The following is a 15,321-nucleotide window of genomic DNA, read 5'->3' as shown; positions in this document are numbered from 1 at the left end:
ACTTCAGTTAATAGTGATACTGATAAGCAATAAAAGGAAACCATAGCTGTGCTGTTTTGGTCTCTGTCCTTGGCAAGTGACACCATGCTCCTGCCTGCCAGTGCAGAGACTAGGCACCACACAGACATGGGTAATGGCTGTACAGACCATTGTTTGTATGGCTCTGGGTCGGTCTCTGCCCCCACTACTGTTCCGGCCACAAGGCTCCTTGTGAAAATGAAGTGACACAAAGAGACAAGGAGACGGGGAGTTGCTAAGACAGATTCATTAAAAGGATGGCATCAATTAAGTGGCTGTGGTCCTAGGCCAGAAGCAAATGGGCAGACTGCTACTGCTCCTCCCAAGTAAGAGGCGCTGGCTTACCATGCCCCCTCAGGCCTGTCTGGCATTCACATGACTTGTGGCTGGGTTAGACTCACTGGGACTCATGCTCACCTGGAGGGCATGCACTGTGCACCAGGGCTTTGTTTTCACCCCTCTCTGGGGTGTCGGTTAGAAATGTGCTGTTAATCAGTGCTAGTTTATTAGTGCGTGATTTGCCATTTCTAAACAATTTTGCTATCTGATAACATCATTGTGGACCCAAGGAAGTCCAAGTCAAGGGTTAAGACAATACAATAATGTTTTTACATTGTCATGTAACAGGGAAGTGGCTGGAATATGGCATGGTTCGAGGATGCTTGCTTGAGTGTTATTTATTTGATAACTTAAATATCACCCATTTTAACTAGACAATTCAAAGATTTTCATTAAATTCACTGAGTTGTGCAACCATCACCATAATTCAGTTTTAGAACTTTGCATTCCCCCAGCAAAGATCCTTTGTGCTTCTTTACAGTTAGCTCCCATTTCCCACTTCTGATCCTAGGCAACCACTAATCTGCTTTCTTTTTTTTTTTGAGACAGTCTTCACTCTGTTACCTAGGCTGGAGTGCAGTGGCACAGTCTTGGCTCACTGCAACCCCCACCTCCTGGGCTCACCCACCTCAGCCTCCTGAGTAGCTAGGACTATAGGCATGCCACCACATCTGACTAATGTTTTTATTTTTTGTAGAGATGGGGTTTTGCTATATTGTCTAGGCTGGTCTCAAACTCCTGGGCTTAAGTGATCTACTTTTTAAAAATTGTTATTTTTGGAGATGGAGTCTCACTCTGTCACCCAGGCTGGAGTGCAGTGGCAGGATCTCAGCTCACTGCAACCTGTGCCTCCCAGGTTCAAGTGATTCTCCTGCGTCAGCCTCCCAAGTAGCTGCGATTAAAGGCATGTGCCACCATGGCCGGCTAATTTTTGTGTTTTTAGTAGAGATGAGGTTTCACCATGTTGGCCACCCTGGTCTCGAACTCCTGACCTCAGATGATCTACCCGCCTTGGCCTCCCAAAGTGCTGGGATTACAGGCATGAGCCATGGTGCCCAGCAAAGTGATCTATTTTCTTTCTTTCTTTCTTTTTTTTTTTTTAAGTCGTCTATCTATCTCTATAATTTGCCTTTTCTTATACATTATATGAATGGAATCATACAATATGTGGTATTTTCATGTGTTTTTTTTTTCTGAGCATAAGGATTTTGGGGTTCATGCTATAGCATGCATGAACTTCATTCCTTTTTATGACTATATTCCATTGTATGGACATACCTACTGTGTTTATTCATTCACCAATTGATGGACTTTTTTGGCTATAATGAGTGATGCTGCTATGAATGCTTATATACGTATGTTTATGTTTATGTGTGCATATATGGTTCCATTTATCTTGAGTAGATACTTAGGAGACTTTAAAAAGTCTTTGTGACCTTAGGCAATTCACCTGACTTCTCAGAGCCTCAGTTTCCCTGTCATATAAAATGTGGCGATACCGCTACTAGGGAGGCTGAGGCAGGAGAATCGCTTGAACCTGGGAGGCAGAGGTTGCAGTGAGCTGAGATCGCGCCATTGCACTCCAGCCTGAGCAACAAGAGCAAAACTCCGTCTCAAAAAAAAAAAAAAAAAAAAGTGGGGATAAAAGTATAAGTTACTCTCAGCACTGTATCTGGCAGAGATAAGTGGGCATTGCTGCTGTAAGCTGAGTCACAACAGCCATTCGAAGATGTTCCCCTGACCAAAAGTGCTTTGCCAAATCAGCCTGATCTAGGTGTCTGGGCAGACTGTAAAAACTACAGATTTTACAAAAGTGGGCAGAAGAGCTGACACTTGGATAGGGTGTCAGCTACAGGGAGGCATCTTCTCTTTGGCCTGTGGGAAGAGCAGGAAATTCCCAGATGGAGAAGTGAGAGAAAGACAGTCCGTACGAGAAGGAAATGGCAGGCACACAAGTGCAAGGCCAGACATCTGAGAGTGGTGTCACTGTGTGTGGAGGAGCTATGGTGAAGAGTGAGCTTGGGTGGCAGGGGAGGAGGCGGGAGGGTTGGGCTGGGCCAGGTAGGGATGGTCCCTGTATGTCCTGTGTGTTGAGGCTGCTGCTTGTAGGAGGTAGAAGAGCTGGGGAAGATTATTAAGCAGAGCAGGGACTAATTAAGTTCAAAAGCTACAAGCTTTTAACAAACCTTTAAAGGACATCTATTTTGTAATGCCTGGAAACTTGGATGACTGGTGACTCATTTAGAATTTTATGGAAAGCTTTTTAGTTCCCAGGTTCTGGGACCCCAGGTTGGCTCCCAGGTTCTGAACCTCTGTCCCCTGCGCCTGTGAACAGTGCAGACAGTAAGTGCTTATTAAGTTTACTTCCTGGGGCATAAGGGGCCAGATGTAGTGTTGCTTTTTCATCCTGACAACTGCTGCTACTATCAAAAGCGAGACGTAATCAACTGGTTTGTGGACCATTCTTTTCTTTGGCACCTAAGTACCAGCTCTGTTTCAACTGGGTATATCAGAATTGCTAGGGGTACGCGTCTACTTTGAATGTTTATTCAATCCCTTCGCAGTTTTTATAATGAAAATTGTAGAAAATTGACTTTTAAAAACACTGATGCTAAGGTGTAGAAGATAGGAGGAAAAATTATTGAAGGGAGGGTGGAGCTCAGTTTCTTAATAAAACTTTGGGAAACACTGTTTTAATTAAAGAAATGACCTATATGTAAGGCAGAATGCAAACAGCCCAAAATGCAAATATATCAGGCAGTCTTGAATATCTTTTTTTTTTTTTTTTTGGAGACAGAGTCTTGCTCTGTCGCCCAGGCTGGAGTGCAGTGGCGTGATCTCGGCTCACTGTAAGCTCCGCCTCCTGGGTTCACACCATTCTCCTGCCTCAGCCTCCCGAGTAGCTGGGACTACAGGTGCCTGCCACCACACCCCGCTAATTTTTTTTTTTGTATTTTTAGTAGAGACGGGATTTCACCGTGGTCTTGATCTCCTGACCTCATGATCCGCCTGCCTCGGCCTCCCAAAGTGCTGGGATTACAGGCGTGAGCCACCGCACCTGGCCCTGAATATCTTTTCTACTCATTGCTACTTGGTCTTTGAGTTATAAGTGTCTTCTTGAGGGTTTGGGAGGTTTTTCTTTTTATACGTACACACATATGTACATGTGTGCGTAAAATATTTATTTATTCATGCCAGAGATATGTAGAGCTGGCATCAATGGGAGGAATGTTACCAGGATTAGGTTAAGTAGTGATGAGAGTTATTCATTCTAACAATGTTATGAGAATCTTTTCCTCCAAAATACATGAATGGGAAGTGAGGTTTTCTAACTATATTTTCTTAAAGAAGACTGATAAGACCAAAATGTCAAGAAAGCTTTTATCAAGCTTGTTAATTTGACACACACCATAGAGACACAGGGTCCCTTGGGGAGGGAAGGTTGCTGTGATGGAACTGTAGAGATTCTCCCCACCCACGCCTCGGGTTAGGCCTCTAGGTTCTGCCTTCTGCCTGGGTCTTAGCTCTTTTGCTCCAGCCCCACCACTCCCTGAGCTCTGCTCCTTCCCACTTCTCCCGGCTCATTTGGAAGCCCTGGACAGTGTCAAGATAGAAACCCCAATGCCACACCACCTTTGTTTTCTTCCCATGGGGTTTTCTTCGGGGTCTTCAATTCCAGTCACTCCTGAGCTTCCCACTGGCCAGATCTCCTTGGCATCAGGCAGGGACATGTTTCTGTTCTCTTCTGGGCTTGCACACCGTATGTTTGGGGTTTTTTGGCTGGCATCTCCTGGGTGCTGGAAGATGAGTGCCAACATTTATTCTTCAAATCGTTTTGAGCATGGTTTAATTTAGCATAAAGGCTGCTTTACTGGTTTTCAGACTAAGGCACTCCATGGAGCTCACCTCACCTCCATCCCCTCTCTCCGTCCCTATTAGCTGTGACAGCCCAATCATATGTCTCCCTCCCTCTGATCAGCCAGCCCAGGGCTCCTCGTTTGAATTTGGCTTCATAATTCCTTACTTTACCTGCCATCCCAAGAAGAAGGACTTGATTCTCCTCTTATCTCAAAGTGGATTCTCCCAAACCAAAAATCTTCCTCCTCCACCTCCTAGGAGGGTGTTTCTGTCAGGCAGACCTCCTGCCACTGTGGGTTGTGGGCAGCCCTCTTCCTGGCACATTATTACACAGTGACATCAACTACTGTCCCAGTGCCAGTGGTTTCTTGGGGGCACCGCATGTTGCCTCTGACTTTCCATCTCATTCCCATCTCCAAAGGGGACATCACTCTTGTCCTTGTTGTCCCAGTGAGAAGCCCTGATCCAATGCTTTTTGATTTACCTCCCACTCGGTTTTAGTTCTTAAATCTCAGGGTAAGAGCCCACTTCTTGCCACCTACAATTTCCTTGCATTAATCCAACAGCCTCGATGCTTGTCAATCTAAATTGCCTTGTACCCGCTCCCCCATTGCTGCACACTGGAGCCAAAATGCTTCTGAAATATAAACCTCATTGCATAACTCCCCTTCAAAAACTCTTTAGTGGCTTTCCATTTAATTCCACACTTCTTAAAGCAACTTGTCAGGCTTTGAACCCCCTGAGCCCCATCCCCCAGGCTGCCCTGTTTTCTGTGTGCCCCAGGAGGGCAGGTGTCCTGCCTTGTTCAGTGCAGAGCTTGGTGCGTGGTAATGGTTGTTTGGTGTTAGTCAGAGATGAGGCATGTGTATTTTACTATGATGGGTAGGCAGCAAGTTGCATTTAACTCCTTTTTCTAGGAGGTGGACCATAATTTTCTTATATTAAATTATCATAGAGACCGAGCACGGTGGCTCGTGCCTGTAATGCCAGCACTTTGGGAGGCCGAGGCAAGTGGATCACCTGAGATCAGGAGTTCGAGACCAGCCTGGCCAACCTGGTGAAACCCCATCTCTACTAAAAATACACTAATTAGCTGGGCATAGTGGCAGGCACCTGTAATCCCAGCTACTCGGGAGGCTGAGGTGGGAGAATCGCTTGAACCAGGGAGGCGGAGGTTGCAGTGAGCTAAGATTGCGCCATTGTACTCCAGCCTGGGCGACAGAGCGAGACTCTGTCTCAAAGAAAAGAAAAAAAATTATTGTAGAGGTTTATGGTGGCTTCTTTATTTTACTTTTCTTTCCTTTCTTTTTTGAAACATCTTTTGGGTGGAAGTGGATTTATTTGGTAGCACTCCTTGGGTCAGAAATGGAACTTCTCTTTGAAATACATTTTATAGAGAGAGAAACTTAACCACGGTTGATTGAGATTTAGTGCCTAGGAAGTTGGTATTTGAAAAGCATAACCTGTGGTTATGCTGTCTGAAGGCATGGTTTATTATTTTTTCACCTTCATTGGTCTCACTCCTGCTTCCTTATTTCTTGGAACAGGAAATCTAAAACATAGAAGTTAAGTTGGTGGCTGCTCAGAGCCCCTTGGCTTGGATAGAGTCTCCTGAGAAAACCTAAGCCTCCGAACCCAAGGTCAGGTTCTTTCTTTCCCCTAGGCCCAAATGCTGCTCGCTCTGTTTACACATTTCCTACACATCGATGGTTTGTGCCTTGCTCTCGTGTCCTTTATGGTCTTCCATTTTAGTCCAGGAGCCAGACTGACCTCGGTGCAGTCCCTGCAGTGCAGCCTCATTCTTTGTGACCTTAGTTGGGTTCTTAACATCCAGATTCTTAATGTCTCAGAGACTCAGTTTTCTTATCTGTGGAGTAGTCATCGCAACTACCCTGCAGGGTTGTTGTAAAGATTAATTGAGAAAGCATGTTAAATCCCTTGACATAATAGGGGCACCATCAGTGTTAGCTACTACCTCTACTGAGAGTCTGTTATTTTGACATTTGCCACCTGCTAGCTGTGTGACATTGGGTGAGTTATTCAGCCTCTCTGGGCCTTAGTTTTCTGTTGTAAAATGGTGTTAATGTAAGTGCTTACCCCTTGTGGTATTGCTCTGAAGATTACATAAAATAATCCATATAGATGGCTATGAATGGTGCCTGGCCATGGTCACTGTGCTTAGTAAAGGCCAGCTCACTGCAACCTCCACCTCCCGGGTCCAAGCAATTCTCCTGCCTCAGCCTCCTGAGTTAGGATTACAGGCGTCTGCCACCACGGCTGGCTAATTTTTGTGTTTTTAGTAGAGACAGGTGTGCATTTTATTGGGTTCAATTTTTAAAATATTTTAAAGCTTTATAAAAGAGCAACACAAGGGGTCCTTGTAAGTGGTAGATACATGAACCAACACAGGTAATAAAATTACATAGAGCTTAATACACACATGTGCACACAAATAAGTGCAAGTAAAACGGGAACTCTGAGGAAAAGTTATGGATTGTATCAGTGCTGATATCCTGGTTGGGATATTATGATCTTGCAGAATGTTACCATTGGGGGAACTGGATAAAGGGTATACAGGATCCCTCTGTATTATTTCTTCTTTTTTTTTGAGATGGAGTCTTGCTCTGCTGCCCAGGCTGGAGTGCAGTGGCACGACTTCTGTCTCCTGGGTTCAAGCGATTCTCCTGCCTCAGCCTCTTGAGCAGCTGGGACTACAGGTGTGTGCCACCACACCTGGTTAATTTGTGTGTGTGTGTGTGTGTGTGTGTATTTTTTTTTTTTTTTTAATGGAGACAGGGTTTCGCCATGTTGGCCAGGCTAGTCTCGAATTTCTAACCTCAAGTGATCCATCTGCCTCGGCCTCGCAAAGTGCTGGGATAACAGGCATTAGCCACCACATTTGGCCCCCTCTGTGTTATTTCTTCTGTCTGCTTGTGGTTATCTACACACGACTGACTATCTGAATTATTACAGTTACCTTAATTCAAAAACTTAGCCTTAAAAATTTGAGTGTTATCTCTAAATAATATAGTGTTAGAAAAATAGCAGCTCTGAATCTTCTTGTACAGAGAATAGAGCCAGGTTAGTTAAAATGTAGCCCAGTTTTTTTTTTCTCCAGGAAGGCAGAGGACTCAGTTTTTTGAGGAGAGTGGGCGCCGGTGAGTAGGGGTAAGCAGGCCCTCAAGTGACAACACAAATTTAAACACAGAGGCCACTTAGTTGCTGTGGTCTGTTACCTGGTGTATAAAGGGGGTGCTGCAGATGCTTTGGCGTGCTGGCTGGGGGGCCCCAGAGTTTTTATCTGCATTCCTGCAGACCATCACAGCTGTGCGTGAAGAAAACTAACTCGGGTTGGTAGCATAGGAGTCTTCACTTAAGCACTTGTGTGACCTCGAGCTGATGGACTATCTAGAGCAATTTGAGCTGGACTTCATCTACATCAGATTAGATCCTGGCTTAAAGCTACCCTTATAAATCTCCCTTGCTTCTCCCTCCCTGGCAGCTCTGTCTGAGGCAACATATTCCCCCCCGCTTGGACAGGAGGGATCTTGTGAAAGTGTTGGGTGGAGGGGTCTTGTCTGCTGGCTCTGGTGGCGCTGTCTTGGTAGGGTTTCAGATTTAGAACCAGATTTCACGTCTCCTCCCTAAGCTAGAAAATCATTCCAACAGATTCGATTTCTCTGAGCTAATTTACTAGGATGATCTCTACTTGCATTTAATAAAATATTCAGAGACCTATTGAATTTCAGTTGCTGTTTGCCATTTGTAATGCTACTGAGTTTGACTTAGTAATACGCTTCAATTCCCAAATGCGTCACATGGGCTGTTACTGAATGTGGGTCATTAGGAAAGCTTTGACTCTTAACAGAATTATTCACTGAAGTCTTAGTTACAAAGCATTACTAAGAAGTTATTTATTTAGTCCCAAAGTGACAGGTTTCAAAAAATTTTGCACGTTGGCCAGCCATAAATCCATTTATATTCACTCCTCCCCCCATAGAATAAAACTTCTGCTACCTTCTTGGTGTTTGTTGAGCTGCGAATCAGTTCCTTGTCATTGATTTAAAATAAAACAACCCTGATGTATCTTTAGCAGACAAAAGCCTTCTTTTGTTTCACAACCCATTTCTCCAACGGAAGGAGAACAGAGACCCATAGTCCTAAAGTGCTTGTGTGCAGCCTTGTATGACCACAGTAAATTGTACATGTAATGAAATATTATTCTCTGTGTGTGTATGTGTGTGTGTGCAATCATAGTAGTCTTTTTAATGTATATTTAAAAAATAACCTAGTTTTCATGGTATGGAGCTGGTTGCATAACCTTAGAATGTAGGCCACTTGAGGAGGAGGGGGCTATGCCATTATGAAATTATCAGTTTAAGGCTATTGTTTAGTAATTACGCCAACAGTTGCTTTCTGGAGGATCCCAGTCTGTTCATATGGTTGGGTCTGTATGGTTAGTGGAGTCTAAATCCTACAGGCCTTTCTGATCATTCACACATGGGTGACTGTGCTGCTGGCCCCCACCCCACCTACTTCAGTTTGCTGAATATCTGTGAGGCCAGACCCCCTTCCACTCCATTGCTTCACCCTCAGCACATGCTCACACACACAGACACACAGTGTCAAAGTTTCACAGGGGTTACAAGTCCCCCTGCCCCCAGACTCATCCTCCAGTCGCTGGAACTGGGAAATGAAGTCTGGTGGTGGTGAGTACATTGTGGGTTGAACCCAGCAGAGCCAGTGACCCTCTGTGTCTAATGTGCAGGCACAACATTAGGGGCGCTTTTTTAGATGAGTCATTTGTTTGGCAGGTTTGTGACACTGGTAGTCTCATTGTCATTTTTATTTCCTACAGTTTTATGTGCTGAAAGAGTTGGCCAGATGACTAAGACATATAATGACATAGATGCTGTCACTCGGCTTCTTGAGGAGGTAAGTGCTCCAGGGGAAGGCAAAAGAGTTGTTTATAATTGACTGGTTTTCATGGATACTGATTAAAGCATGCCTTATCGCCTGTTTCAGTGAGGAATCTTGGAAATTGGTCTCTTTCGAGATATAATTTAATGGCTTTACTTTTTGAACTAGTAGCTATGTAGGCCTTTATAGCTGTAATTTTGTGCAGATATTTTAAGGGAATATATTAATGGCACCAAATGTGGTGTGTCTAAATACTTGGTAGAATATTCAGTTGTAAGTGTAAAAAATCCTGAAACATTGACTAATGATATATTTTAAGTGCATCCAAAAAATGTCAGAAAAATATATCGTCATCTGTGTCTTCCTAATGTATTTAAGTTTTTACTTAGGCTAGTGGAATATTATGCAGTGTCAGCATGGAAATAAGCAAAATAAGCATGGCAAGAAAAATTTAAGAAAGTTGCTTAAGATTAGGTGAGCTGCCTGTATTTTAGAGACTGTAGTTTTCTGAATTTCTTCTCAGTATTCTGTTGCAATTGAGAATTAAGTATTATGAAGATCTCTAGAAACAGATGAGTATAAGATGTGTATCTGCATGCCTGGAACAGGCCAGAACATGGTAGATTCTTAGTATTTGTTGAGTAAGTCTCCATCATTAATACACTGCTGCCTTCACTGAATCAGGCCTTAAATGGACAGGTGCTGCCTTCTAGACCCTTGCTTCTGCTCTGGAATCTGGAATGATTTTGGGGCGTGTGACTATTTTGTGAAGGACACAGAAATCATTGTTATTGTTTTCAGCCAGTGGGAAGTCAAGGTTGAAGCTCAGACAGAAACTGGGCCAGACTCGTTTCCCAGAGGTTTTTTTGGAGTGTGTCGTATTCTTTCACCGTTTTTGTGTGTCTCTCTTCCCGTGTCTCTACTGCTGCACATCCAGCATTCTCTTCCTTGTCCTGCCATCCACTCCTGTTTGATCCTCTGAGGCGGGGAAGTCACAAACTCATCAGCTCCCCAGAAGTGATGTCAGGGTTTTTGGCTATGTGACAGGGTGTCAAGGGCGGTATTTTGGGGCACCGACCTTCAGCCTTCGGGTGTCACTCCAGTTGCGGCTGTCTTTGGTGTTAGCCACGTGGCAGGCTGCCCTGGTTGGCACCACCGACTTTTGAAAATGGTTAATCGCTGACCCCTTTCTGCTGCATCCGTTTCCCCCAACAGTGCTCTCCAGATCTTACAAAGTGCTTCCGGCGCCCGCTCATCACCTCCTGTTCAGGTCATTGAGTCTTCTGAGAGGGGTCCTAAATCTGTACCTTTATTTTTATTCCAGGGCCACCACTCAAGCTCCTGGGGCCTCAGCAGTGAGATTGTAGCTTCTCTCTGCTTTACTCTTCCTTGCAGCTGCCACTGTCCATGCCCTCTGTGACCCCCTTACCCTTTCTCTAAAGCTCCTCGCTGTGTAGTCAAGGCCACCCATTGCTCACGGTCCTGAGCCCTCCTCTTCACTGTCCTGAACCTTCATTGTCACTGGGAACATGGCTCCTGCTCTCCCACCCTTGGCCCTCTATGGCATTTAACTGCGTTGGTGCTTTCCTGCTTCTCAGTCTTGTGCTGCAGGGGCTGCTGGAGACCTTTGAAGCTGGCCCCAACCCCATCCCCAGGTAGTCTGTACCCTTGCTGAGCCCCAGGCATAGGAGTCACCCCACAGTCCTGTTTGTTTTGTTCATCCAGTTGGATGAACAATTTATTTTTTATTTTTTGTAGGGGTGGGATCTCCTTATATTGCCCAGGCTGATCTTAAACTTTGAGGCTCAAACAGTGCTTCTGGCCTGGTGCAGTGTCTTATGCCTGTAAATCCCAGCACTTTGGGAGGCCAAGACAGGTGGATCACTTGAGCACAGGAGTTTGAGACCAGCCTTGCCAACATGGCCAAACCCTGTGTCTACAAAAAATACAAAAATTAGCCAGGGATGGTGGCCTGTGCCTGTAATCCCAGCTACTTGGGAGGCTGAGGTGGGATCGCTTGAGCTCTGGAGGTGGAGATTGCAGTGCACTGAGATCATGCCACTACACTCCACCTGGGCACCAGAGCGAGACTCTGTCTCAAAAAATAAAACAAAACAAAATTAGAAGCAAACTACAGCCACTGTTTATTTGAATCTCTCACATTTTTAAATTAAAAAATTCTCTCACCTTGGCCTCCCAAAGTGCTGGGATTATAGGCATGAGCCACCGCACCCAGCCTGTTTTATTTTTAAAGGGTCTTCATGGCAACAGCGTCTGTTTGTGTCTATGTGTTCCATGTCTAATGCCATTCTGTTCCTGTCCTGATAAGATTCATGCCTGAGTTACTGCCTTTCCTTGGAACTAGGAGGGTGTCCTGGTTAAAGTCTAACTGTCCCAGTCATGTGGCTGTTGCACTGTGCCGTGCTTTTCCTGGGCTTTGGCTCTGTTTCTTCTGTTCTCGTGCTATAGTTTGCATGCCTGCCACAGGCAGGCAAGTGGGGGATTTGCACAGGATCCCAAAACACAGCCTTCCACCAGTGTGGAGAGTTTGCTTCTGGTTTTAAGGGGAAGAGGATGCTGTGGCTCACCTGGGCTTGCTGCTGTCTGGAATGCACCTTTGGGCCGAGCTTGCCTCCTCCTCAGTTACAGAGGGTGATTCCACTGGCCCCTTAGTCATGCTTTTTATTCTGAAATTGGTGAATGAGATGAGTCAGTTGCTAAGTGTAGGCGGCAGGCTGTTTGGAATTTCTAGTGGGTGTGTCAGTTAGTGCAAGAGTTCATTGGTAAAAAGGGGCTGAGACTCAAGTTACAGTCTTTTTTAAGTCTATGCTTTTAAAGCATAGTGAGGAGAGGGAGCAGGCAGTTAGAGTGAGCTCTACCTTGCCTCATTTCATGGGGGAATAAAGGAACTAGTTCTTTTAATAGCTTATTTCCAAGGGCCTAAATTACTTGTTTGTGGTCTCTTTTTCTCATTGTAGTTTAATCCAGTGGCCATCTTCTATCTGTTTTCTGGTTTTTATCCTTTTCTTTTGGTAGGGATGGGGTCTCACTATGTTGCCCAGGCTGGTCTTAAACTCCTGGCCTTCTCAAACTCCTGATTCTCCCACCTTGGGCTCCCAAAGTGTTGGGATTACAGACATAAGCTGCCACACCCAACCTGTTTTCTTGTTTTTAGAAGTAAACGTTAATCATATTTTGGCTAGAGAAATGGGAGGTTTTTTTTCATTCTTGTAATTCTCAAAGAAAAACCCAACCAGCTTGTTGCCTCAGTAAAATTAAAGAGAAAAAACTAGAGACACTACAATAACGTTTCTGTTTAAATTTTCATTTTATCTATAAATATTTTTAATGTAACTTTTTATTTTCAATTTTTTGAGTACATAATAGGTATATGTATTTATGGGGTACATGAGATACTTTGATAAAGGCATATGCTGCATAATAATCACATCAGGGTAAATAGGATATCAGGCTGAGCAACGTGTCTCACACCTGTAATCTAGACACTTTGGGAGGCTGAGGTGGGAGGATTGCTTGAAGCCAGAAGTTTGAGACCAGCCTGGGTAGCATAGTGAGACCCTGTCTCCACAAAAAGTTAGACGCTGTAACTGAGGAAGAGGCAAACTTTGCCCAAACGTGCATTCTAAAAATTAGATAGGCATGGTGGTGCATGCCTGTGGGTCCTAGCTACTCAGAAAGTGAAGTGGGAGGGTTGCTTGAGCCCAGGAGTTTGAGGCTATGGTGAGCTGTAATTGCGCCACTGCACTCCAGCCTAGGTGATAGAGTGCGACCTGTCTCAAAAAAAAAAAAAAAAAAAAAAAAAGTGGAGGATGGAGAAAGAAAGGGATATCATCACTTCCAGCATATATCATTCCTTTGTGTTACAAACATTCCAATTATACTTGTAGGTATTTTTCAATGTGCAATAAATTATTGTTAATTGTAACCACCCTATTGTGCTATCAGATACTAGATCTTATTCTAACTATATTTTTATACACATTTGCTGTGACTTCTTGCTTTTTCTTCTGGCAGAGAGTTTTCTTTAAAATTACTCTAAAGATTACATTTCTGGTATAGACCAGGGAAGTGTTTGTCCTTAGTGGGGCAAGAAGAGGCGAGGCAGCCCTTAGGTGCAGGGTTTGAGGTGTGACAGGTAGGACAAAGGACTTCATTGTTGAGCTCACTGCTCTACTTGTTTCTCTTCCCCTTCCTGTCTCCCAATTCCTGTTGGTTTCTGGCCGTTTGTGTGCTGGAAGCCTTCCGCATCCTTCAGGTGCTCTGGCAGTCCCTTGCCATGCCTGAGCCATCTTCATTATTATGCTGTGTGCTTGATTTGTTTGCATTGAAATGTGCGCACAAAATGCGGCTAAAGGCCGGGCGCAGTGGCTCACGCCTGTAATCCCAGCACTTTGGGAGGCTGAGGTGGGCAGATTACTTGAGGTCAGGAGTCCGATACTAGCCTGGCCTACATGGTGAAACGCCATTTCTACCAAAAATACAAAAATTAGTTGGGCGAGGTGGCATGTGCCTGTAGTCCCAGCTACTTGGGAGGCTGAGGCAGGAGAATCACTAGAACCTAGGTAGCGGAGGTTGCAGTGAGCTGAGATCATGCCACTGCACTCCAGCCTGGGTGACAGATCGAGACTCCATATCAAAAACAAACAAAAAATGTGGCTAAGGCATGAAAAATATCAGTGCTTGTTGGAACTTGGCAGCCTGGATGCATGAAGGCAATGCAGAACAGGTAGTCAGGTAGTGAGCTGAGGAGCACTGATGAAGTACCTGCTGAGTGTTCAGTCTGAGAACTAGTTCTAGTAGAGACATTTGGTAGACCTGAGTTAGATTTTTGGAGACTATACTTCCAAAGACAAGTGAACATTGGTATTGCAGTTTTAACCAAATCCAGCTGAAACCACTTGGACTAGGTGCTAATTTTGAGTCAGCCCCTGGAGACTTTAATTCTGTGCAGTCTCCCTCACACAGTTCTTTGAATCCTTTCCTCTAGGTACCTAATAAGCACAGCTGTTGAGTCTGAGAAATGACAAAGGGCCATGAAATAAGGTACCTTTTTTTTTTTCAATTTTGTGTTTTGAGATGGGGTCTCCTATGTTGCCCAGGCTGGTCTTGAACTCCTGTGCTCAGGAGATCCTCCTGCCTTGGCCTTCCAAAGTGCTGGGATTACAGGCATGAGCCACTGCACCCCGCCAAGGGAACTTCTTGGTAGACACTGATCAGTGTGGATAAATGTGCAGAGATGAGCATCTCTGTTGATTGGGCAGATTCACCGTGTCCCCTTTGTCCCGTGAGAGGGCCGTCTCCACATGTACTGTGTTCCCAGAAAGGCAAAGTCATGATGGGGAGGCACAAATTGTGGGAATGAGTTGGGGAATTTGCAACTCTTTTTTTTTTCTTTTTTTGAGACAGAGTCTCGCTCAGACACTCAGGCTGTAGTACAGTGGGGTGAGTGAGCCGTGCCTCCTGGGTTCAAGCGATTCTCCTGCCTCAGCCTCCCGAGTCGCTGGGATTACTGGCTCCCGCTGCCACACCCAGCCAATTTTTGTATTTTTAGCAGAGATGAGGTTTTGCCATGTTGGCCAGGCTGGTCTCAAACTCCTGACCTCAAGTGATCCCAAAGTGCTGGGATTACGGGTGAGAGCCACTGTGCCTGGCCTTTTTACAACTCATTTTTGATACTGTGATACCTGGCTGGCTTCTGGGACTGTGGTGACAGCATTGCCAGTTTGGGGACTGTGGAAGGCCTGGAGGAGAGAGACCATCATCCTGCAAGAGGGAGCCAAAGTGCTGTTGAATCCAGTCTTCTCAAACTGTACTTGACCTCAAGTGCTGCGTTTATACTGCAGTAAAGTTCCTGTGGTTAGCAAAGGGAGATGTCTGCTATTGCATGGAATAATTGGGTGGCTATCTAAGATGTTAGAAAAAAAGCTGATTATTCTCTTTATTCTAAAACTCAGTGAATCATAAAGCTAGAAGAGTTTTTCTAGAATATCTCAGCTAGCCTGCCCCTTTACCTTCATTTAACAGTTGAGGGAACCCATGTTCAAATAGAGAACCCATACTCTCCCAGTTTACAGTAGGATAGTTCACCTGGAGCAGTTCAATTTGTGACCAGTACCTGCTGTAAGAAACGCAGCTTAGGTTGTGACCCAGTACTCACATAGGTAA

At 44.8% G+C, this 15,321-nt stretch overlaps 1 protein-coding gene across 11 annotated transcripts in view; it reads left to right on the top strand.

Annotated features, from left to right (window-relative positions):
• The window catches only part of TRAK1 (trafficking kinesin protein 1), a 137,537-nt gene that overhangs the window by 78,771 nt on the left and 43,445 nt on the right, over window positions 1–15,321 (top strand). For all 11 annotated transcript variants that reach the window (XM_054479771.2, XM_063661257.1, XM_054479765.2 and 8 more), the window contains one exon: window positions 9,074–9,150. In XM_054479771.2, the coding sequence (XP_054335746.1) occupies window positions 9,100–9,150 (51 nt within the window). In that variant the 5' untranslated portion in view covers window positions 9,074–9,099. The remainder of the gene's footprint in view (window positions 1–9,073; window positions 9,151–15,321) is intronic.

The sequence above is a fragment of the Pongo pygmaeus genome, chromosome 2, assembly GCF_028885625.2.
Source record: "Pongo pygmaeus isolate AG05252 chromosome 2, NHGRI_mPonPyg2-v2.0_pri, whole genome shotgun sequence".
Taxonomy (NCBI): domain Eukaryota; kingdom Metazoa; phylum Chordata; class Mammalia; order Primates; family Hominidae; genus Pongo; species Pongo pygmaeus.
The sequence above is the reverse complement of the archived record's forward strand: the minus strand, read 5'-3'. Positions and strand labels throughout refer to the sequence as shown.